The 25,020-nt window shown below is 37.2% G+C and overlaps 1 protein-coding gene and 1 long non-coding RNA gene across 3 annotated transcripts in view; one reads left to right on the plus strand and one right to left on the minus strand.

Moving 5' to 3' along the window:
• UFL1 (UFM1 specific ligase 1) overlaps positions 1-3,499 on the minus strand; it is a 37,476-nt gene extending 33,977 nt beyond the window's left edge. The window contains exons 1-4 of the mRNA XM_019743420.3: positions 3,362-3,499; positions 2,063-2,208; positions 984-1,012; positions 245-342 (exon numbers count right to left, since the gene is read on the minus strand). Of these exons, the coding sequence (XP_019598979.3) occupies positions 245-342; positions 984-1,012; positions 2,063-2,208; positions 3,362-3,438 (350 nt within the window). The 5' untranslated portion in view covers positions 3,439-3,499. The remainder of the gene's footprint in view (positions 1-244; positions 343-983; positions 1,013-2,062; positions 2,209-3,361) is intronic.
• A 50-nt stretch (positions 3,500-3,549) lies between these two features.
• LOC141571686 (uncharacterized) overlaps positions 3,550-25,020 on the plus strand; it is a 250,298-nt gene continuing 228,827 nt past the window's right edge. The window contains exons 1-2 of one of the 2 annotated variants that reach the window (XR_016020222.1): positions 3,550-3,730; positions 3,846-3,899. This is a non-coding gene — a long non-coding RNA (uncharacterized LOC141571686). Of the gene's footprint in view, positions 3,900-25,020 lie in introns of both variants that reach the window. The other variant, XR_016020223.1, reaches the window with a different exon arrangement.

The following is a 25,020-nucleotide window of genomic DNA, read 5'->3' on the forward strand; positions in this document are numbered from 1 at the left end:
AAGATTGTAAAAATTATGTGTTGTGTTGCTTTTAGATAACAGAAAAAAAAATCAGAGTTTATGTTATTTCCAAGTATTTCACATAATTAAGCAGTTACTTTTTAAGTAATGATCCTTACAATGAAAACCATATAAGAGTTCTAAACAAAATATTGAACTGACCACAACTGTTCTAAATTTAAACACTAGTTTTTGTTTTTTTTTAAAAGAAACACAACAAAGTGCTCTTAAATATTGTTCTTACTCATCTATCAGTTGTCCCAGCACTAGCTGAACATGTTTTTCTGATTTAATAATGTCACCAATCCTATTTTCAATATGAGTCAGATCCACATTAATTACCTGGAAAATAAATACAAATTCTATTAGTAATAAGTTCATATTGTTTCTTAAGTTCAAAATTATATACTAGAACTATCTTCTTAAAGACTTACTCTTAGTTTGATTTCAAATTGTTTTGAAATACTGTAAAAAGCCTCAAATAAAATATCAGAGGCTTACTGCTCATTTTTCATTTCTGAAAAGTTATACTTGCTAGGAAAGTTTGTGTTAAGAAGTTACATTTTCATATAATGGGCACTATTTCACACAAGATTCTCCAGCTTTTTGTATGTAGTGTACTTTGTTGATATGTGTACTTATATTTTCTAAAAATATCTTCTACTTTTTAAATATTTCTCTATTATTTCCACATACTAAAAACAAGTAAACATGTAGTTAGTAATTTTTCTCCCAAATTTACATAAATGCTATAAATAAATAAAATGATAACTATGAGTTTACTTGGTAAAGAATAAAGAATAAGCAAGACAACAGAGAAATAAGAACTTATTAAATCAATTCAATATATCAGGACTTATTAAATTGACTCACTATATCAGTGAGAAATACCAGTATTAGGGAATACTTAAGGCACTAAAAAAATTCATAGTATCAAAAACTTGAGCAATCAAAGGAAAAGATTTTATGAATCAAAAATTTACCTGTTGCAGATCAACAATGTTTACTCGACCTTTAAGAAAAAACATTCATTTATTTTAAATTATGTATAAGTACACACTAGCTCAAAACTGTAAATTTCAACAGATTTACATTATGGACAGTTGAAGTCTTCTATACAGCTACAGTAATTAACGTCTTCGAATACGAACCACTAGCTACATAAATCTTCATGGCTGAAGGCATGGGCAATAATTTATTTTGAAAGTATCATTTGCCACATCAGGACAATTACAACATCAACTGATACACAAGATGACCAGACCTATGGCGGGTATTTATCTCCCTTCACAATTTATCAACTGTGACCAAAGAGATATTGACAACTAAATTCAGATGAATTTTTTTCAACTATTTAAAATTGGTAGACTTCCACCTATTAGCAAAAGAAAATCTGTTAAGCATTCCAAATTATAGCTAATATGTTATAGCAGTATGCAGGAATATAAAGAAAATAAAACACCAAGGATTTATCTAATAACATCTAAAGAAGAATTGTTTCTGTAGTTGCTTCTATTTTAATAAAATAGTGTTCAAATTTGCCCTGTAGTTTGTTCAAATTTTTAAAAGAAAAACAAAAACAAAAACGTCGCGTGTGCTTATAATAGCATTTCCTACCATATAATACATGTAGCACCATATTGAATTATTTCCTAATTTGCAAATCCTTAAAGTTAAGTTAAAAATAAAGGCGGAGCGACATGGTAGTACAGCTTTGGGTTTAACAATCTGTAATCCTTTAAAATCTGTTCCCCCTTCATAATTACCACCTGATAACCCTCCTTGAGTCATGCAATAAATTCATGCACTGTGCAAAGAAACAATCGATTATTCACATACAGACACATAACTACAAATCATAATGCTTTTTTGTAAAGTGACAATATTTGACTTCATTTAAATTATATGCTCATGTTTAACTGAACCTGTTAAAAATATTAAGGCTGTTATATTGACAATTAAGACAGGCATCCTATAACCTCGGAATAATTTACTCTTATGGTTTTAAGGTTTTTTTTCCCTTCCCAAGAACCAAAAGAGAAAAAAAAAACTAAGGACTTACCACCTCGGACATGTAGTTCATCTCTCATTTCTTTACTAATTTGGGCTGGAGTAACATATTCTTTCCCATCAAGTGTGTGAACAACTTCTAGCTGTTTCTGAGCAATCAATTTAGTCACAATCTCGATGCAGTTCCGCTCTGACAACCTGAGGGAAACAAAAAAAGTTTTAAAAATGCAATTGATACATTTAGTGCTCAATAAAATTAACAGAATGTTTGAAGACGGGCTTTTAAAAAAAAGTTTGGGTAAAGTCATAGGTTCTATAATACAAAATCCGTATCTTTCATTAGTATAACAATACTAGTTCAATAAGTTAAAAAAATTAAAAAACTTGGGAGTAAGCAGGTTCACATGCATTTAAATCATGTACTGAACTGGTACAAATTATTCAATTATGGATTTCAAGTTTGCTTTTTCTTCTAGTCCTGCTTCTAATCTTCAAATCTGAATAGAAAAGTGAGGACATATAATTTAGGTAGGAAAAAACCCTGCCCTACTTTCATACAATTGATCTGCAGGCAGGAGATCTGGATTAGGAAAACTGTAACTGCAACTGTTAGTTACCCAAGCACTTAAGTACTGTATGTGCCCTAGTTTGCTCTGTGCTTCAAAATACAGCATCAAGTGATTAAGGTCTTCAGCCCTAGAAGGAACAAAAACACCAAAAGCAAGAAATAGACAAGAGAGAAACAAGGATTCTGTTAGCATTGTATATGTGTTCTGTTAAAAAGCAGGGTGCTCTGGACACATCCCTCCAAACTTAAGGGCTTTGTAGGAAATGTCAGTGTCCGGGAGTCCCTAAACATGACAGATGGGACCATGGGTCTGGCCTAGCACATCTGTTATGATGGTCAAAAAGGCAAAATGTTTTAAGAGTCAACACAGTATCTGCAAAGTACTGTATTTTGATGTTAGCCTCGCCTTTCAAGCTCGTTTTAGGTCGGGAAGTGTATAAAAGGCAATGATGCCACAGTGACTTGATGACGGGTAAGGATCAGAGGGACACTATGACAGCTCGGAAGTCACCGGCCTAGGCCATCGTGGGGGTGGGGCACGCGAGCACCTGGCTGGGGTTTGGATCGGGGGTTCTGGATCACAGTAGGTTTCGGGGTTCCAGGCCAAGAACTATACTCGGAACCGCAATCCAGGCTCCAGGAGGAGGGGTGAGGCGGGAATGGTGACAGAGGTTGGGAAGGTCCGGGATCAGGGGCCCAGAGCCAGGGACCTGAGGCCTCAGATGTTGGAGTGGCCGCCCGGGGGCTATTTTGGACGCCACAATGGAGAGGGGGGTCGAGCACCTCTGCGTGGCCTCGGCGAACTGCGCCCGTTGGAAGTCAGCCGCCAACCGCCTGATTTCTTCCCAGGCATCCGCCATCACCGCCTACTCGCCAAGCCGCGGAGGAACAGCGGACACGTCAACCCTAAGGCGGCTGGAGCCTGCGCGAAACAGGCCGCGCGGAGGGACAAGAGACTCCGCCCCTGACGCATGTACGGAACGCGCGAGTCCCGCGCCGGCGGGGGCGGGCAGAAGAGCCGTAGCTCCACCCACCCCGTGAGGGAGGTGTGTCCACTGCGGTACGAGCCTGCAGCGCGAGTCGGGCGTAGCTTGCTGGGACGGAAGTCCTCAGATCTCGGCAAGGCTGCGGGTGGGTTGCAGGACCGGCCAAGTTAGTAAAGTATTACTTTAATGTGTGTTTGCATGATCCCTAATGTTTCCGCGCAGTGATAATCAAATTAACCACTTTTCTTTTTCTTCTGTCCTCCATTTGTTTTGGGGGGCAGGGGTGGAAGAGATGTGCCTGTGCCTGCAATTAGCGTCCCCTCTACTCTGGAATGGTAAGTAGATCAGTCCTCTTTGCATAGGGAATCAAGTTTTTACGTGGGCTCAGAGCAGACACTTTTTAGGAGACAAGTAAGGGACACAGCTGAAGGTAATTACTTTGTTTTCTTGGTTCTTTGATTTATTTATTTATTTAGCACAAAGATGAATAATTTGGTTACCATAAAGGTTAAGGTTTGCTTCCGTGTATCTAGACCCTTTCCTGTTTCTCTTAAGGGGATGATTAGCCCCCATCAAATAGTGAAGAAATACAAACATAAGGTAGTAAGTGCCTATGGCTACAGAAGAAATAGAAGCATCAATGGGAATGTTTATTTTGTTTTCCCCTACATTGAAATCAATAAAACGTAGACATTTACTCCGGAGTACCTTTCTTGTTTTCTTTTACTTTTATACCTCACTTTTCACTTAAAAATTCCTTTTAACCACATGCCCTGTAGAGTTGGTGAAGGGGGCTTATTTCAGGTCCTTTCCTATCTCAGTATTTTATTCTGGGTGACTCAAATCAAGTGCCACAAATGTACTTCTCTAGTAAAGTCCCCAGCTTTGTTTAAAATACAGAGAGCACAGTCATAAAACCTGGCACTAAATACTGCCACCACACAGCCACACTGTCTGACAATGTGATTTCCAACCAAGAGGTGGAACACCAGAAGTCAAGTCAAAGGGGTAACGTGAAAGAGAGTAGATGGTGTGGTTCCAAAGGGTGTCAGACTTCAGAACAAGCAAAAATATTCTTATAACATACTTTCTGATTCTCTATCAGATGCCATGGAGTACAGTGGTAGATAAGGCAGACATGATCTTGCCAGAAACAACTTAGAACTCTAATGAAGCAGCAGATTTTTTTAAAAAAATGTATTTAACATAAAGAATACAAATTATGCCGTTACAAATATAATGTACTAGTATGTGACAACCTGGCATTCAAATTTCTTACCATGTAAGACTCATGATCAGGTGGCAGTCTCCTTGCCAGCAGCATCCTCTGCTACTGCACACCACCTGTGGAATAGCTTGCTGAGTCCTAGACACACCAAGCCCTTTCAGGACTCCATATCATTTTGGGGATGTCTGTTCTCTTTTTCACTTCACCCTGCCCCCATTTATTTTGTAACTTAATTCTTCCATGAAGTCCCTGCTTAAATAAAACTTCAATGAAACGTTTTAAAACTCGTACAGTTATTCTATATAATTTGTCCCCACAATTCTTTATTTAGATGTCTCTAATAGCAAGCAAAATTACATTTAAGTTTTACTGCTAGTACATCTCTCAATAGCCTGCGTCCTAAATGTGCCCCTAAATGCTCCTTAGATATAATAAAACAACTAGTACATATTGCCTGCTATATTCTATAAATGTTAAATAAATAAGCCAGTATAAATGTTTTGGTGCAGCATTACATGTTGTATAGTAACAACATTTACATTTATGTCTTAAAAGGGAATAATTTCTAAAAAAGGAATAATTCATTATTTTATTTTCTGTAGAATAGACTTTTGCTGTGTAAAATGGTAGCCACTAGCCAGATGAAGCTATTTAAATTGAATTAAAATTAAATGAAATTTAACAGCAATGAGTAAGTAGAATTTAAAATTGAAAGCACAATGCCATTTACGTTAGCAACCCCCAAAATGAAACGCTTAGGTATAAATCAAATATGTACAAGATCATTATGAGGAAAACTACAAACTCTGATGAAAGATCAAAGAACTAAATAAATGGAGGGTATTCCATGTTCATGGATGGGCAGACTCAATACTGTCAAGATGTCAGTTCTTCTCAAATTGATCCATAGATTCAATGCAATCCCAATAAAATCAGCAAGTTATTTTGTGGACATTAATAAACTGATTCTGAAGTGTATGTGGAGTGGCAAAAGATCCAGAATAGCCAACATCATATTGTAAAAGAGGAACAAAGTTGGAGGAATGATATTGTCTGACTTTAAGACTTACTGTAAACCTATGTAATCAAGACAGTGTGCTATTGGTGAAAAATAGACAAATAGATCAATGGAACATAATAGATAGCCCAGAAATAGACTCACATAAATATAGTCAACTAATCTTTGACAAAGAAACAAAAGCAATACAATGGAGTAAAGATAGTCTTTTCAACAAATGGTACTGAAACAATTGGATATTCATGTGCAAAAGGGTGAATCTAGACAGAAACCTTACACCTTTTATTAAAATTAACTGAGCATGGATCACACACTTAAATGTAAAACAAAACTCCAAAACTCTTAGAAGATAACAGGTGAAAATTCAGATGACTTTATAGATATAACACCAAAAGCACAACACATGAAATAATTGATAAGCTGGATTTCCCTAAAATTAAAAACTGCTTTGCAACAGTAAATATCAAGAGAACAGAAGACAAGCCACAGACTGGGAGAAAATATTTGCAAATGACACATCTGATAAAGTGCTGTTATCCAAAATATCTAAAGAAGACTTAAAACTGAACAACCAGAAAACAGACAACCCAATTAAATAATGGACCAATTAACAGATAACTTACCAAAGAAAATAGACATGGCAAAACAGCATTTGAAAAAATGTTTCACATCATATGTTATCAAATAAATGCAAATTGAAACAGGGAGATACCACTGCACACCTATCAGAATGGCCAAAATCTGGTACATTGACAACACCAAATGCTGACAACAGGAATTCTTATTTGTTGCTGGTGGGAATGCAAAATGATACAGCCACTGTGGAAGACAGTTTGGCACTGTCTTATAGAACTAAACATACTGTTACCATGCAATCTAGCAAACTTACTCCTTGGTATTTACCCAAAGGAGTTGAAACTTACGTAGACAAAAACCTGCACATGGATTTTACAGCATCTTTATTCATAATTGACAAAACGCAGAAGCAACTAAGATTTCCTTCGGTAAGTCAATGGATAATAAACTGTGGTACATCCAGTAGTGAAATTACACAGCTCTAAAACAAAATGAGCTATCAAGTCATGAAAAGACATGGAGGAATGTTAAGTGTATATGACTAATTGAAAGAAGCCAATTTGAAACGCCTACGTACTCTATAATTCCAACTACATGACATTATGGAAAAGGCAAAACTATGTAGACAGTAAAAAGGTCAATGACCTCCAGGGATTGGTGAGGAAGGGCTCTAGGTGCAGCACAGAAGCTTTGTAGGGCAGTGAAAATACTCTTTATGGTGGACGTGTGTCATTATACATTTACCCACACGAAAGAGGGCACAGCGAGTGTGAGCCCTAATGTAAATATGGACTCCAGTGATTATGACGTGTCAATGTAGGTTCATCGATTGTAGCAAGGTACCACTATGGTGGGGGATATCACAATGGGGAGGCTGCACATATATGGGGGCAGGGAGCATATGGGAAATCTGAGACCTTCCTCTCAGGTTTGCTGTGAACCTAAAATTGGTCTAAAAAAGTAGTCTTTTAAAATAGTAAATACAATTTAAAAGTTAGTCCTTTAGTCACAACAGTCACCTTTCAAGTGCTCAGTAGCCATATGTGGCTTATACCTATCTTATGAAACAGTAGAGAAAAACTAGTTTCATATTACAGAAAGTTCTATTGGACAGCTCTCATTTAGACCATTGATGAGGGCACAGATTTGTTCAGACACTAAGATATGAGACTCAAAGCAGCTATTTCCACCAGTAACCATATACCCCAGCTGCAGTTTTCCTCATTTTGAATGGGGCATAAGAGTTGAATGGGGAAGGTTTCAGTGTTTAACAACATCTGATACAGATCAGAGAAGCTTTAAGTGAAATAATATATGATTAGGATAATGGTAGAGAGCACAAGTGACTTTTGAATGAGAGATGAGAGATTTCTTTTAAGAACAAGCTTTGTGTGGATTTGGAAAAATAGAACTTCAATTATTTAGAAAATTTTCTAACAGCTTGTGTCTACAAATTTAAGTCGAATTTTGACATGTATGTTATGTGGGAAGGACTCAGTCTTTTTGTCTATTCTTAGTATATAATTGTGACATCATCCTCAGATTTATTTTAAATTCAAAAGCTAATAAAATATTCAAACAGATGTAATGTGGATTGATGGTTTCACTGATAAAAGATGTGATCCTGTAAAGTTCCTCCATGATAAACATTTCTTTTTCTAAAATTTGAAGCATTTCTCTTGTTTACTAGGAAAATAAAACAATAAAATTTGAAGTACTTTTTCTAACTCAAGTAGGAAAATAAAACTAAACAATTGCAAAATGGGCATTGTCAAACAAGTCAGTACAGTAGTGCCCCCTTAACCACTGGTTTGCTTTCCATGATTTCAGTTACCCAAGGTCCCCAGAGTACCAAAAATATTAAACGGAAAATTCCAGAAATAAAAAATTGGTGTTTTAAATTGTGGGCTGTTCTGATTGTGTGATGAAATCTCACGTTTGCCCATTCTGTCGTGAGATGGAGCTTGGGTAACAGTAGCCTTCTTGGTGGTTATATGATCAAGTGTCATTGAATCACAGTGCTTGTTTTCAAGTAACCCTTATGTTGTTCAATGACCCCAAAGCACGAGAGTAGTCGTGCTGGCAATGTGGATATGTTAAAGAGAAGCCCAAAACTGCTTCCTTTAAGTGAAAATGTAAAGGTTCTCAACTTAATCAGGAAAAATAAATTGTATGCTGAGGTTGCTAAGACCTAAGATAAGAAAGAATCTTTTATCTGTGAAATTGTGAAAAAGGAAAAAGAAATTCATGCTAGTTTTGCTGTCACACCTCAAACTACGCATATAAAAGTTACAACCACAATACAGGGTAAGTGCTTTGTTAAGATGGAAAAGGCTTTAAATTTGTGGGCAGAAGACATGAACTGAAAATGGGCTTTAATGGATGGCAACATGTTGTGCCAGAAAGCACTGAGCCTAAACAAAAACTTCAGCAAGGGATCGGTGGAAACGAGTAACAGCAAAGCCATTTACTGCAGGGGATGGTTACACAGATTCAGGAATAGGTTTCGATTGAAAAATATAAAAATTACTGGAGAAGCTGTGTATACTGATGAAGGAGCTGGTGCCACATTTCTGGCAGAGTTGAAGAAGTTGATTAAGGTGAAAGGATACCATATAAAACAAGTTCAATTGCGATGAAATTAGGCTTTTCTGGAAAAAGATGAGCACTAGAACTTACATTCATAAAAGGGCAAAGGAGGCAGCAGGGCATAAAACATGGAAGGACATACTAACTCTGGTATGATGTGGCAATCCTGCAGGGCATATGATAAAGCCAGCCGTAGTGTACAAAGTGAAGAGCACATGTGCTCTCAAAAACAAAAACAAAAAGTACCTGCCCAAGTTCTGGCAACATAGTAAGAAAACGTGAGTGACAGCCATCTTGTTTATGGAATGTTTCCACCAGTACCACCAGAAGAAGAAGGGTGAGTATAGTACAATAAGATATTTTTGAGGGAGAGATAGAGAGAGAGCAAGCTCATGCACATACTATATTGTTGTAATTATCTATTTTATTGTTACTTATTGTTAATTTTTTACGGGTCCTAATTTATAAGTTAAACTTCATCATAGGTATGTATGTGTGTATAGGAAAAAACAGTATACATAGGGTTTGGTACTTTCCATGGTTTCAGGCATCCACTGGGGGTCTTGGGACATATAGCCCACAGATAAGCAGGGACTACTGCATTTACTATTTGTCATTACAAAGGAATTACAAAAATATAGACAATATATATATTATTGTTCACATTGTCTTATTGTAGTTAGGAATTTATTAATACACTAATCCCACTATAAAATTGTTAGTAAAATCCTACACATAGAAAGCATCAATTCTTTAGAAAACCACTATTATTCTTGGGTGGAAGAAGAGAGAAAAAGGTTAGTAAAGGAGTAACTGAATTTGAAGAAATAGAAATAAGGGAAGCAAGAAGGTAGAGGGGATGGAATAATTAAGAATACTTCTACAGAGTCAAAGACAATGAAAATAAATGCAAATCCAGTGGCTATTAGAGCTAAGAGGTTGTGACTTGTAAGGGGATATTTTTTGCCTTCTATGTTTGCAAAGGAAGTCAGATGGTTGAGCTACATCATGAGCAAATGAGAATAATAGGAGAAAGAACAAAGACATAGTCATGTAATAAATGAAATGAAGATAGGTCAGTGAAAAGAGAGATTATGATGATGATGAAGAGGTAGGCAGCAAATCACTCAGTAGTCATAGAATCACAGAATATGAAGTTAGAAAAGGCTCTTCATCATACATGTTAATATCCACCCACAGCAAAATTTGTCTGCAAGGCCCTGGTAGATTACATATCTACATTTTGCTTGAACACTTAAAGTGATGAAGCCTTCCCTTCTTTGCAAGGTAGATCAATTCATTTTTTGACAGATCTGTTAGAAATTCCCACCTTGTACTAACACAGGATCTGTTATCCTATAGCTTCCGTATTCTTTCCTGGGGTGATCCATAGAATGACTCTAATAAATCTTTCTCATGACAACTCTTCAGATATTCAAAGCATGTTTTCTTTTTCCAAATTAAACATCTCAGATCCTTCAACTACGTCTCCTGACAAGATTTCCAGATCTCTGACTATCCTGGCCACTCACCCTCTCTCATTGAACTCTAGTTTGCCAAGGTCAGCTTTAGAAAGGGATTCCCAAGGAATTTAGTATTTTACACATAGTCTGACTAGAGCGGGAGACAGTGAGATTAATTTTCCCTGGTATTATAATTCTGTTAATTGGACTCTTGGCTTAAACTGAGCTGGTAACAAACTGTATCTGACTGGTATTTATCTAAATTGCTATCAAATCAGGTTTAGTCTATTCTGTACCTGAACAAATTAATTTTATTTGATAAATTTCACCTTGTTAGTTTTGACCCATTCATTAATTTATTCTTTATTCTTTCAGCAAATAGTATTTGAGGTCTAATATATCCCAGACTTTGTGGTATGCCCTGAAGATACCAAGGAGAACAAACTGCTCTAGTTGAGCTTATTTCAAAAATTAAACGTGTTGGTCAACATGATTATTTCTGCCATTACCTGTCATCTATAAATTTGAAATGTATGATTAAGACTTTATTCAAGTTAATAACAAAATAGATTGAGAATAAAGGATGTATTTCTGTGATAAGCTGGTTACAGTGATACATTAGGATCCTAGATTTTAAAAAGTGTACAGCTAGAAGGGACTTTAGGGACATCTAACAGTCTGATTCATTTACTTTATAAAAAGAGAGTTACCATGTACCTGGATATGATTATCTTAAATAGTTACCATGTACGTGGATATGATTGTCTTAAATACCATGTTTCTCCTTTGTTTAAGGAGAAGATCATGGAATGCTACCTTATTTATGGAATACCAGATTCAAATTTATCAGTCTTAGAAGGGGTACATTTTTAAGACTTACTCTTAAGAAACTCTTGCTATTTCCTAATAATCATCATTTTCTTTATCTAAATCCTACAAATCCATTTATTTTATAATCTATTTTTAAATATTTCCTGCTTTCATATATTTTTATTTTTCTTCCTATTCTAAAATGATTTTTAAAATTCCCTTTCAATGTATGTAGGTTTGATTTGGGGTTGAGACAGCAAGTTTCTGCTCGTTGTGCCCTTTCCCCTTCATCAGTAAGGCACTCACTGACATTGCTTCTGTTTCACATCAGTGTGTCATTGGTACATAATCTTTGTATTCTGAACTATGAAGTCAAATGCATATAAATGTAAACTATAAAATTCTATATAAGTTTGTGCCACCCCCCCATTTATTCCTCACTGGTGCTATTTCAGATGATATTGTCAGAATTTCATTTTAGAAACACAGCTTTGGGAAATTTGTGCTATATATATATATATATATATATATATATATATATATATATATATATATATATATTCCTAAAGCACTAAGTATTCTTTTGTTTCCAAGGGAACAAAATCTATATTAGTCTTTCCTGGTTTTGCTTCCCCTGCCCCCCTCAATTCCTTTACAATGCTGTATTTAGAGCCAGATTTATTAGCTCCAGGCTTCACTTGCTTTCCTGTGTACACTTCTTCACAGTATAATCTCCAGGCAAAATGACAAAAAGGCAAATTCGCAAAGGGGCAACTTAGTGCTCTTGTCAGTGCTGGGCCTTGTAATCAAAGGAGCTGAAAATTCTTCTATTTCATCAACAAAATGTGATTTAAAGGAATATATTGCTAGCTTGTATCACTGCTAAAGCAGTGGTGTATAGAGTTAATAGTCATAGGAACACATTCTAAAGAAATGTATAGTATCTGTGCTTGCTGCCAAGAGAGGTAAAGGTTGGACTCAAATCTCCAGGAACAACTTGTGTCTTTCTTCTTTTTGTTTTCTTTTTGTAACTTTGACTACCTTCACCCATTTTTCCCACCCCCAACCCCTCACCTCTGGCCACGACCAGCCTGTTCTCTGTATCTATGATTTTTTTTTCTCCAAGTCTTATAAGTTAATTATTAATTACACCAATAAGATGATATGTTGTAAAGAAATTGAGGACTTGTAGCAGATGCCACACTGTAGCAGCAGCAGTGATGACATCTGGAAGTTGTCAAGAGCCACAGCTGGCAGCTCTAAAATTTACCTTCCTAAATTTCATTCTGAAGAGATTGTTTCTGAGTGTACATTCTGGCCAAAGTCCTAAAAGTGCCAAAGTCAAGGGTAGCTGGTATCTATACTAGTTTATGTGAAAGGTAAAAATGTTTTTTAATATATAAGGCTATGTTATTGCAAACCTCTAAAGCAATTCTTATGTTCTTTTACATTAATTTGTTTCTTTGAATCTTAAAATCTATTCTTTTTTTAAAGATTTCTATTAAGAAATATAGCTAACATACATTATATCAGTTTCAGGTGTACACAATAGTTCAACATTTACATACCTAAAGAAGTGATCACCATAAGTTCAACGACTATCTGACACCATACTATGCTCTCACAATATTATTGACTATATTCTTCGTGCTGTGCCTTACATACTCATGACATATTTGTTTTATACCTGGAGATTTGAGCCTCTTCCCTTTCCTCCCCTTTTTTAAATTTTTCAATTAGAGTTGACATTCAACATTATTTTGTGTTAATTTCAGATGTACAGCATAGTGGTTAGGTATTTGTATAATTTAAGAAATGGTCCTCCTGACTAGTCTAGTACTCACCTGGTCTTATACATAGTTATTAGCATATTATTGACTATATTACCTATGCTTTACTTTACATCCCCATGACTATTTTATCACTACCAACTTGTAATTCTTAATCCCTTCACCTTTTTCACTCTTTCCCCCAACCCCTAGGAATATAGTACCCATCTAACTCCATACATAGAGTTTTATTGACTATATTCCTGTGCTATACCCTATATCCCCATGACTGCTTTGTAACAACCAAATTGTCTTTCTTAATCCCTTCCTTTTTCTTGCCCACCCTTCCCAACCGCCCTCCATCTGGCAACCATCAAAATGTTCTTTGTATCTATGAGTGTGTTTCCATTGTGTTTGTTTATTTTATTCTTTAAATTCCACAAATAAGTGAAATCACATTGCGTCTATCTTTCTCTGTCTGACATACTCCACTCAGCACCCTCCAGGTCCATCCATGCCACCAAAGATGGCAGGAACCCATTCTCTTCCATGGCCAAGCAATATTCCATTTTATATATATACCACCTCCTCTTTACCCATCCTTCAATCGATGGACACCCAGGCTGCCTCCACATCTTGGCCATTGTAAACAATGCTGCAAAGAACATATGGATGCATACGTCTACTAGAAGTAGTGTTTTGGGTTTCTTTGGATAAATACCCAGAAATGGGATAACTGGGTCCTTCTTTGTCTCTTGTTATATAGCCTTTGTTTTAAAGTCTAGTATGCCTGGTATAAGTATTGCTACTGTAGATTTTTTTTTTCCATTTACATTTTCATGAAATAAATTTTTCCATCCCTTTACTTTCAGTCTGTGTGTGTCTTTCAATCTGAAGTGAGTCTCTTCTAGGCAGCATATGTAAGGGTTTTGTTTTCTTATCCAGTCAGCCCTCCTATGTCTTTTGATTGGAGCATTTAATCCATTTACATTGCAAGTAATTGTTAATAGATGTGTAGCTATTGCCATTTTATTGTTCATATTTTTGATCTTTTTTTTTTTCTTTCTAATCTTAAAGAAGTTCCTCTAACATTCCTTATAATGCTGGTTTGGTGGCAATGAACTCCTTTAGATTTTTCTTGTCTGGGAAGCTCTTTATCTGTCCTTCGATTTTAAATGATAGCTTTACCAGGTAGAAGTCTTAGTTGTAGGTCCTAGCTTTTCATCACATTGACTATTTTGTGCCAATCCCTTCTGGTGTGCAACGTCTCTGTTGAGAAACCAGCTGACAATCTTGTGGGAACTCCCTTATAAGTTACTAGTTGCCTTTCTCTTGCTGTTTTTTATGATTCTCTCTTTGTCTTTAACCTTTTTACATTTTAATTATGATGTGTCTTGATGTGGGCCTGTTTGGGTTCATCTTGTTTGGAATTCTCTTTGCATCCCGAGCTTGTATGCCTATTTTCTTCACCAGGTTAAGAAAATGTTTTATCATTATGTCTTCAAATAGGTTCTCAAGCCTTTGCTTTCTCTCTTCTTCTTCTGGTACCCCTATGAATGCAAATGTTGTTACACTTGATGTTGTCCCAGAGGTCTTTAAACTATCTTCTTCTTTTTTTTTTTTTTTTTTTTTTTGATTCTTTTTTCCTTTTGTTGTTCTGATTGGGTGTTGATGCTATCCTCTCCTTTATCTAGTCTGCTGGTGATTTCTTGTAGTGCATTCTTCATTTCAGTTATTGTAGTCTTCATTTCTGACTGGTTCTTTTTTATGGTTTCTGTGTCTTTTTTATGCTTGCCATCTCTTTGTTGATGTTCTCACTAAGTTCCTTGAGCATTCTTATAACCAGTGTTTTAAACTCTGTCTCTGGTAGGTTACTTGCCTCAATTTGGTTTAGTTCTTTTTCTGGAGTTTTTTCTTGTTCTTTCATGTGGGATGTATTTCAGATTTTCACTGCCTCTCTGTGTTTGTTTCTATGTATTAGGTAGATCTGCTTCGTCTTTCAGTCTTACTGAGTGTGTTTATGTATTAGGTGCCCTGTAGGGCCCAGTGGCACAGTCTTGATGGTTACCTGCTCTGGGTGCTCCAGGATAGTATCCCTTGTGTGGGTTGTGTGTGCCCCCATGTTATATTGCTATTGGCATGTCAGTGGGTGGGATTGACCCTCAGACTGACTGGCTTTGGGGTTTGGCCACTGTCATTCAGGGAGTCACTCAGGGTCACGTAAGGTGTCATCCACTATATTCTCACTGGCGGCATCCACCTCTCTGCAATCCACAATCCACAATCCGCCCTTGCTAGCCTCCATTTTTCCTGCTAGCTAGCCACAGCAGTTATATTAGTGGCCAATGGCTCACTGGTTATAGCCGACGGCCAACTAGCTACAGCTGATGGCCATCCAATCACAGTAGATGGTCATTTACTACCAGAGCCAGCACCTTTCCACATGAGGCCGAGAGCCTGGGAACTGCACTCCTGGCTCTGTCCCCACAGCCACATCCACAGCTTACGTGTGGCTGTGTAGGGGACTTACCACACAGAGCAGGATTCTCCCCAGTGAGACTGCCCTTTTTGTGTGCCACTCATGGCACTAATTGGGTGGTGCTCTGCTATATGCTGAAGCCAACCTCCAAGTATGTTGGTTCTGGGCCCTCTTGGGAGGAGCTCCCGTGTAGACCCAGGTCAGCCACTGCCTGTGAATGGCTGGGGACCATCGAGTAAGAGCTATAAAGTGATTCACAGTTTGTTGCTGCTTGTGCTAGGCGTGGAGATGCGTGAGAGAGGGCACACTGAAAACTGAGGATGGCTGCCACCAGTACCTGGTCTGGGGCAGCTCCACAAAAAGCCAAGAAGGACACACTGAGGCCAGCTGCAGTTTGCCAGCTCCTGTCAGATTCAGCTGCTAATAAAGCCTGATGTGATACAGAGATGCGTGAGGCGGGGTCTCTGTGAGTCATCAGGGTGGAGCATGCAGAGCTCCAGGCCAATCAGATTCAGATTTGGCCTGTGGGGGCAGGCTAAACACAGAAAATATGGCGCCCATCTGCCATCTACACAGGAGGAGGACTTCCCCAGTAAACCAGCGACTATCGTCCATCCCCCCTCACCAAAGCTATACACCTTAGTCTGTACCACATTTGTCTCTGATGCCCCCCAATTCACTGTCCCTCGACCGGAGTCCAGGGTAAGTGCCTAGGAGCGAGTCTTTGTGTGCCCTTTAAGAGGATGTTTGGGTTTCCCGCAGCCTTCTGTCCCACCTGGATGGTTGGAATCCCCACTCTTTCACAGCCAGATTTTGTGTGGGCTCTTCTTCCCAGCACCAGCACTGTGAGCTGGGGAGTCTGGTGTGGGAGTCTAGGATATTTTGCTCTTCCATGGAGAACCTCTGTGGTTGAGATATCCCTCTGTGGGGCTGGAGCCAGGAGAGCAGTTTCCAGGCTCTCGGCCTCCCGTGGAAAGGTTGTGGCTTGGTTATTAGATGGCCATCAGCTGTGACTAGTTGGCCGTCAGCTGTAACCGTTTGGCCATTAGCCACTAATATAACTTATGTGGCTATGCTAGGGTGTTGGTTGGTTGGCAGAGAAGTGGATGGTGGATTGTGGCTAGCAAGTGTGGTTAGCAGGCAAGCAGATTGCGGTTAGCAAGCGTGGATTGCAGCTAGCAAGTGGGGTTGGTTGTCAGAGAAACAGTCGATGGATTGCGCATTGTGTGGAGCCTGCTTCCTGTATCTCCAACCCAGCCGCCAGCCAGAATATAGAGGTATGCATCCCCTATCCATAGCTCCGTTGGTGTTCCTTTTTGGCCTCACCATATCCTGCGTTCTTATACAGGGAGCAGGACCAGAGACCCCGCATGACACCTAATTTTCATCTGCTACACAGAGGTTGGGGCCAGCCGGTTTTGTGTCTCCGCCCTTCCTACCAGTCTGGATGTTGTTTCTTCTTTATATCCTTAGTTACAAAACTACTTCTGTTTAGCTAGACTTTAGATGGTCCTCCAGGTTGGTTGTTCTATAATTTAGTTGTAATTTTGATGTGTTCACAGTATGAGGCAAGCACAGCATTTATCTATTACCATCGTGGATCCTAGATCATTCTTAAAATCTATTCTCATATTTTAACTGGATTGAGTTCACTTACGAATATGATATTATTGCTAATACTTGATCACAGTAACTATATTTCTGTATAATTTTTATGTGGACTAAACATTGTCTTGCCCATAGTGATTGCAATTGATTTCACAGGGTCAACAACTATACATCACAGACCTAACACTCTTCCTTCTAGCACCCAGGGTAGACCACTAATTGCTTATGACATTTGTCTTGCTAAGCCCTGAAATGCTCAGAATCCTTCTCAAACAATGTTCTAGCCAACCACTAACAATATATCAGAATGGGCACTTGCTATAAAGTATATTTGCCATTCCAAAGCAGGGCCATGCTACTGAGATGTCAAAAGACCTCTGGTAATGACATCAGAAATATAACAGTCACCAATGGGCTATGGTCAGAAATCTTTCTGAATGGGGAATTGTGCCAGGAGAATCAAATAGAGATTTTAATTTCTCAGGAGCCAGCAATTGAGAGAACATAATTCTGGTTTGGACTTGGAGTAAATGTAAGATGGAAGTGAAAAGAGAAAATATATGCTGGGGCTGTATCTCTAGATCTATATAGTGTCAATCTATATAGCCCTCACTCAGAATCCTTTTATTCTACTGAGCATTTTGTGTATGTGTGTGTGTGTTCGTGTTCTAAGATCGTTGCCTAATTGTGACATCATGGGTGTTCTTTGGGACCAGTGGTCCAAAGGAGTATTGAAAGGGAAAACATTTGTTTTTTGTTTTGTTTACCTACAAAAAGAGGAAGGAGCTTCTTATTTTAAGCTAGAAGCTCTCACATTTTCGTCTCAGGGAACTTTTGTAGCCTTAAACATTTTGAGGATTTTCCACAGAGCTTTTGTATATGGGTTATGTCTATCAATATTTACCATGTTAAAAATTAAAACTGAAATAAAATAGTTAATGAAATAACTATAGTAAAAGCCTGTTAACATAAATAATATATATATATTTTTTTGTAAAATTATCTAATCTAGAACAAAAACTTTAGTGAGAAGAATGGCATTGTTTTATGTTTTTGCAAATCTTTTTAACATTTGGCTTGTCAAAAGAAAACAGAGAACTTTACTTGATATGAATATTTTATTAAGCAAGAAAGAAACTATTCACATATTCATTAACATGAGCCTTCAAAACTAAAAGTGGTAGAAGCTTGACTTTTAGTAGTTACAGCTCAGTTCATAAAGCATATTGAGGAAGTACACTGTTTTCTATTGTGATTGGTTACAGCAGTATCACTGCATAAACTGATTTGTTTGTATATACACTTACGAGTACTTGATTGGCTAGGACGCTATAAGGTCTTGCTGATTTAAAGAAAGAATAAATTTCCTTTAAGATCAGAGTCAGTATTACATGGAAATCAGGACAATTTTAAAATTTGGTTATGTGTCTATAAGTGTTTGGTCTAAAAGTACTTTCAAACTGTGCCCTCCATCTTGGTTTCTCTTTCACAAGCTTAATAGATGATAGCTAGCTTAATTCGATCTATTATGATACCACCTACAATATAGCTTCTGGAAAACTTCACTATGCATACATGAGAAAAATGTGAAAAAGGCAAACAATGTTTTAGGATTATTTTGAATAATTTTCGCCTCACAGTCCCCTCTGAAAGAATTTGTGGACAGCAGAGTTTCCCAACTGACATTTTCAAAACTGCTGCCTTAACACATTCTGTGATGACTACTGACTTGATGTAAAATGAATGCAGAAAGCCTCTTGCTAGGGCTGTCCTTAGCATTTCATCATTCAAAAAGTATCAGGTCTGTGGAAACAATATACATCAAATGAGATCATTCATTCAAATAATAGTTTATTAAAAATATTTTTGTAATTGTAATCTGTACATTCATCATTTATAGAAAATAAATGCCAGATTTATTGATACAGAAATAATTATTGCATCAAGAATAAATAGAAAATAATCATGTACAGAGAAATACAATTGAAAATGGGAAGTCAAAATCTGGGGGAAAAAGTAACAGTGCAGATATTTAGGCCATATTGCCTTACAGCATTGGCTGATTCATTTATTTAATATGTTTGCTGAGTACCTGTACTAAATATAGGTGATGCACAAATGGCTAAGAGAGCCTTACTTGTTACCCTCATTGAGCTTACATTCTAGTTTTATAACTCGAATCCCAAATACGGCTTTTAAGTAAAACAAAAACAAAACAAAACAAAAACAAATAAATATGTCATTTACACGACTATCATTGACCAAAAGAGGAAAAGCGACCCTCAGGGGAAACAAAGATTTTTGCAGATGAACTAAACAGTTTTCCTATAGTAAATGTCATAATGGATTTTATAAAGCTTTTTCTTATAACTTCCAATGATGAGAGCTGAGGACATGAGAACACAATGCAACTGAGAATATCACAGAAATGGCTTTTTGTGATGCAAACATCATTATAATCCATTTGCTGCCAGTCTTAAAAGACTCTAAAATGAAATTACTTTTTTTGGTTATATCCACATTTTTTTAGCACAAGCCCCTACTGGTTCATTAGAACTGTAGTATTGCCTACGGAAAATTAGTCCCAAGGCTCCATGTTATTGCAGGAGGGCCAGGAAATGTGGAGGAGTACAGGGTATTTGATGGGAAGTAAATGTCTGATACAGCTGGTACTTTGAGGGAGTAGTTCTTTAGATGGAAGGCTCTTGTTTGTGTGTTTGTTCCAGAATGGGAAAGATGGTTTATATATGGCATAAATTGTGTTCCCCCCAAAGTTGTGTTCTAAACGCCAGTACCTCAGAATGTGACTGTATTTGGAGATAGGATCTTTAAAGAGGTAGTTAAGTTAAAATGAGGTCATTAGGATGGACCTAAATAATGTAACTGGTGTCCTTATAAGGAAAAGAAATTAGGACACAGAAGTATACACGGGAAGACCACGTGAGGACAGAGAGAAGGCAGCCATCTACAAGCTAAGGAAAAAGGCCTCAAAAGAACTAAGCCTGCCAACACTTTGATTTCAAACTTCTAGCCTGCAGAATTGTGGGAAAATAAATTTCTGTTATTTAAATGACCCAATCTGTCATAATTTGTTATGGTGGCTCTAGCAAACTAATACAGTATGATTATATGATGAGGGGAAGGAGTCATTGAAGGGGGAGGAATAAAAGATAGGAGGGGAAAGGAGAAGGAGGCAGGGAAAGGGGTGGGAATCAGAGGGAGAAAAATCTCAGAAGTGGAAGAAGAGTATGAGATAAAAATCACAGATAGTGTGTGGTGGGCTGAAAAAATAGCCCCAAAAGATATCCGTGTCGATTCCCTGGAACCTGTGAATATTGCTTTATGTGACAAAAGATGTGATATAAAGATAAAGCTTTTGAGAGGAAATGTTTGTTTTGTATGATCTGGGGGAACCCTACCTGCATTCACATGTATCCTTAAAAGAGAGAGGCAGAGAGAATTTGGGGACAGACTCACACAGAAGAGGAGAGGGTGATGTAATACAGCCTCAAGCCAAGGAATGCCTGCAGCCACCAGACACTGGAAAAGGCATGGTGAAAATAAATTGCTTTCCCTTTATGACACAAGTTTGTGGTAGTTTGCTACAGCAGCCACAGAAAGATGGACTAATAAAGATGGACTAAGCTTGGATATCAGAGGGCATATTCTTTTTTTCACACATGAGGTACAAAAGTAAGGATGTTTATACACTGGTTATCTTGGAGGTGTTGGTGATACATTATTTGAAGCAATTAGAAAATTCCATCATGTAAATAATGATGCCTCAGGAAATTTTCTGATTTTTCATTTGGTAGAGAACCCAGAATTTAGACTGAATCCCAAATATAATAGAAAGCATTGTGTTTAAAAAAGAAATTAATCTTTTACAGGGACTAACAGGAAAGCTTATTATGCTTCTTTAAGTATTTAGTTATAAATGAAAAAAATATCGGACAGTAAATAAAGGGTCAATAATGAAATACCCAAATCCTCAAGGTACACATAGTGTTTCACAAACTAAGTTAGAAATTTCCATTTTCTTTTCCTGAGGTTGAAGCACCTTTCATAACAAGATTGCTTCTTTGAAATACTGTAACAGTACAAGGTTCTAGATTAGGAGATACCGCAACATATTAAAGTCTAATGGATTTTCCTCAAAAAAATCTACAACATTGCTATGATTGAACAATGCTCCAGACCTTGGTAAATACATGTTTTTCTAAAATCTTATATTTGTTACCATACTTTTTCTGGTGGGTGGAGTGAAATTTGGTTGAACGTTTGTTGTTAACAGAAGGATGAATTAGTTTTGCAGCGAGTTGGCATTCTGTAAAATCCATTCACAAAATAATTGCTTACTGGAGTTTTTCATCATTATAGCGGAGAAAGAGAGGCACATCTGTGCTCCTTGCAATATGAACATTTATCTTTCAAGCAAATGATGTACACTAGAATAGAATAGATTGGGATATGGGAGAAAAAAAAGATTCAATAGTTCTACTTGAGATCATGATTCCAACACTAAAGGCAGAACAGAGATTCAACTCTATAGCTATACCCTGAAAAGCCACAAAAACCCTGTGGAGGCTTGACACATTTTACTTCTGTCTATGATAGCTTTCTTTTGGATAATTTGGTAGAGAAAAACAACGTGAAAAAAACATGTTAAGTAGCTCTTAAAGTATTACTAGTGATAGAGGGATCTGGTCCCCCTTGTGATACAGGATTCTGGTTCCTGGTGCCTGGAGTTCTTGGGGTCATGTACCCAAAGAATGAGAATGCAGACTCGGAAGGAGAGGCAAAGGAGCAAGATTTATTAAAGTGAAAGTACAACTCTCTTGTGAGAGGGGGTACCCCACATGGGATGCCCACTGGCTAAGGCAAAAGCTCTTATTCTTATACCTTCCCTTGCCTGCTTGGGGAAGGGAGCTGGCACCTCATTATGGAATTTGTCTATCAGATTTGCTCTGTTTGTCCAGCCTGAAGGGATTTATGAGATAACATTAACCTTACAGAGTAATTACATTTTTTTTCCTGGAGTGAATGAGTTATTTCAGAACCTGGAGTTTCAGGATATATGGCTGCCTTTGTTTATTCCATCAGGGACTTTCCTGTCTACCTAACAACATGCTAACTAACCTGTCTCACTAGTTATCTATGGATTTGGCTTCAGAAATTTGATGTTGCCATCTTAAACAAATAAGAAGTCCTCTAAATATACAGTATGATATCGTGTTCTAAACCCAGCAGTGTTTTTACTTCCTAATGACATTTGTTCACCAACACACAAGTCCAACAATGGAAAGGGACATTGTGTGTGTGTGTGTGTGTGCTGCGGAGGAAAACCAACCACCTTCTTCTAGCGCTTCTTCAATACCAAAGATTCTTTGCTTCTAATCTCTGACATCCTTTACTTCCTTTCAATTTTCTCTACAACCACCAGCAACCTGTCTTATGAATTACCTGGGTTTAAGGACCATGTCATTCATTTTTGTACTCACATATATGTACATAGTACAGTGCCTTGAGGTGAAATACTAAGTCGTCACCTTACATATTGATTATTACAATAGTCACTTAACTGTTTTGCAGATTTCAGTTTACATTTTGACAATGTATTTAATTTAAAAAACGTAACTGTATTAAGAGCATAGTTTATGTCATACCACTTGTGCTTTTTAAACCACATAATGGCTCTTTGTTCATCAAAGAAATAAACTACAGACTCCTAGAAGTTTCCTGAAATAAGCCTACACAATCTATCCCCAAATTATTGTCCCAGTTACAGCCTAGTCTTCCTCAGGACCCTTTACAAAGGCTGGGATCCAGCCACATGCCACATTTTTGCCCTTCTCAAAACCTGTAGGATTCATGCAGGGCTCTGAATATTTGCACATGCTATGCCCTTGTCCTCTTCCTAGCAAAGTAAGTTCCTTCCTCCTCTTTGCTCTATTAGTCTTTATCGTCTCTTCTCTTGAATAATATAAGGACCTTAGAAAACTTTAATTTTTCCACTAATATGATTTTAAAACTTTTAAAATTTTTCCACTATTTTCAGTTTCCAAATTAGTCAAAGGCTTAACATTATTTTCCCTCTAAGTTTCATCTTTCATCTACTCCTTCTTTCTTGATTCAAATTCCTTCATTATGAAGTAGAGCTGTTGACAGTGCCCTCTGCAAAGAGCAATTAATAGTAAAGCTATCATAGTCTTTATTTGTTCATCAGCAAATCCCATCAGATCTTCAAAATATCCTCCGAATCCAACCACTTTTCCCAACCTCCGCCACCACCATCTTACTCCTCTTCCAATGGGTGATGGGAGCACCTTGCTAACTAATTATCCTGCTTCTACGACTGTCCTCCCAGTAAATATTGCTAATTACCTCCTCCAAATCCATTCTATCCTCTTTTGTTAAAAATTGTATCCTAGTTATATTAGAACGACAAAATAACTAGGTAAAAAGTTACAATTCTTCACCTGTCTTGCAAAAGAGGGGTTGAGGAGATGACAGAGTTTTCTTTAGGTGAAGCCTTAGGGAAAGCTCTTCAAGGGAGTTGTATCATCTGGGAGGATCACTCTTTTCTCTTGTGTTTCTCTCATTTTAATGTCTACAATGTGGATGTGCTAGCAAGAATTTCAATAGCCACTGAGTCCAGAAAGGAAATCCAGGTGCATTGCTGAGATTTTGGTACTGATATCTTTGAGTAATAGAGTCTATATTAGCAATCTCCTAATTGATGCAGTTTATTTAAGACTGCTGCTGACACAGTAAAGAAATCTTTGAAAATATTGGTTTATAAGAGAAAACAAAGTTTTTTCATCTTTAGAATAGGCAAAAATTCTTTGTAAAATGCCCTTCAAAATTCTAACTGAAAAGGGAAAAAATGACAAACTGAAGTACATTAAAATTAAGAATTTTCATCAAAAGATACTGTTAGATATTTAAAAAGCAAGGCAGGTGGGAGAAAATATTTTCTTTTTCTTTTTTTTTTTTTAATTTTATTTTATTAAATTTATTGGGGTGACAATTGTTAGTAAAATTACATAGATTTCAGGTGTACAATTCTGTATTACATCATCTATAAATCCCATTGTGTGTTCATCACCCAGAGTCAGTTCTCCTTCCATCACCATATATTCGATCCCCCTTACCCTCATCTCCCACCCCCCACCGCCCACCCCCTTACCCTCTGGCAACCACTAAACTATTATCTGTGTCTATGAGTTTCTGTTTCTCATTTGTTTGTCTTGTTCTTTTGTTGTTTTTGGTTTATATACCACATATCAGTGAAATCACATGGTTCTCTGCTTTTTCTGTCTGACTTATTTCGCTCAGCATTACTCTCTCAAGATCCATCCATGTTGTCACAAATGTTCCTATATCATCTTTTCTTACCGCCGAATAGTATTCCATTGTGTATATATACCACAACTTCTTTATCCATTCATCTATCGAAGGACATTTTGGTTGTTTCCATGTCTTGGCCACCGTAAACAAAGCTGCAATGAACATTGGATCACACGTGTCTTTATCTCTAAATGTTTTCAGATTTTTTGGGTAGATACCCAGGAGAGGGATTGCTGGGTCATATGGCAATTCTATTCGTAATTTTTTGAGGAACCTCCACACTGCCTTCCATAACGGCTGCACCAGTCTGCATTCCCACCAACAGTGTATGAGGGTTCCTTTTTCTCCACAGCCTTTCCAACATTTGTTACTATTTGTCTTGTTGATGATAGCCATTCTGACTGGGGTGAGGTGATATCTTATTGTGGTTTTGATTTGCAAGAAAATATTTTCAATACATATATCTGTGAAAAAGAATTTATATGCAAAAATATAAGAACTTCTACAAATCAATTAAGAAAAATATTACAACCAAATAAGAAAATGAGCAAAAGACTAATAGGCAC

Source organism: Rhinolophus sinicus, chromosome 2 (assembly GCF_057876585.1).
Source record: "Rhinolophus sinicus isolate RSI-liver-muscle chromosome 2, RSI-T2T, whole genome shotgun sequence".
Taxonomy (NCBI): Eukaryota; Metazoa; Chordata; class Mammalia; order Chiroptera; family Rhinolophidae; genus Rhinolophus; species Rhinolophus sinicus.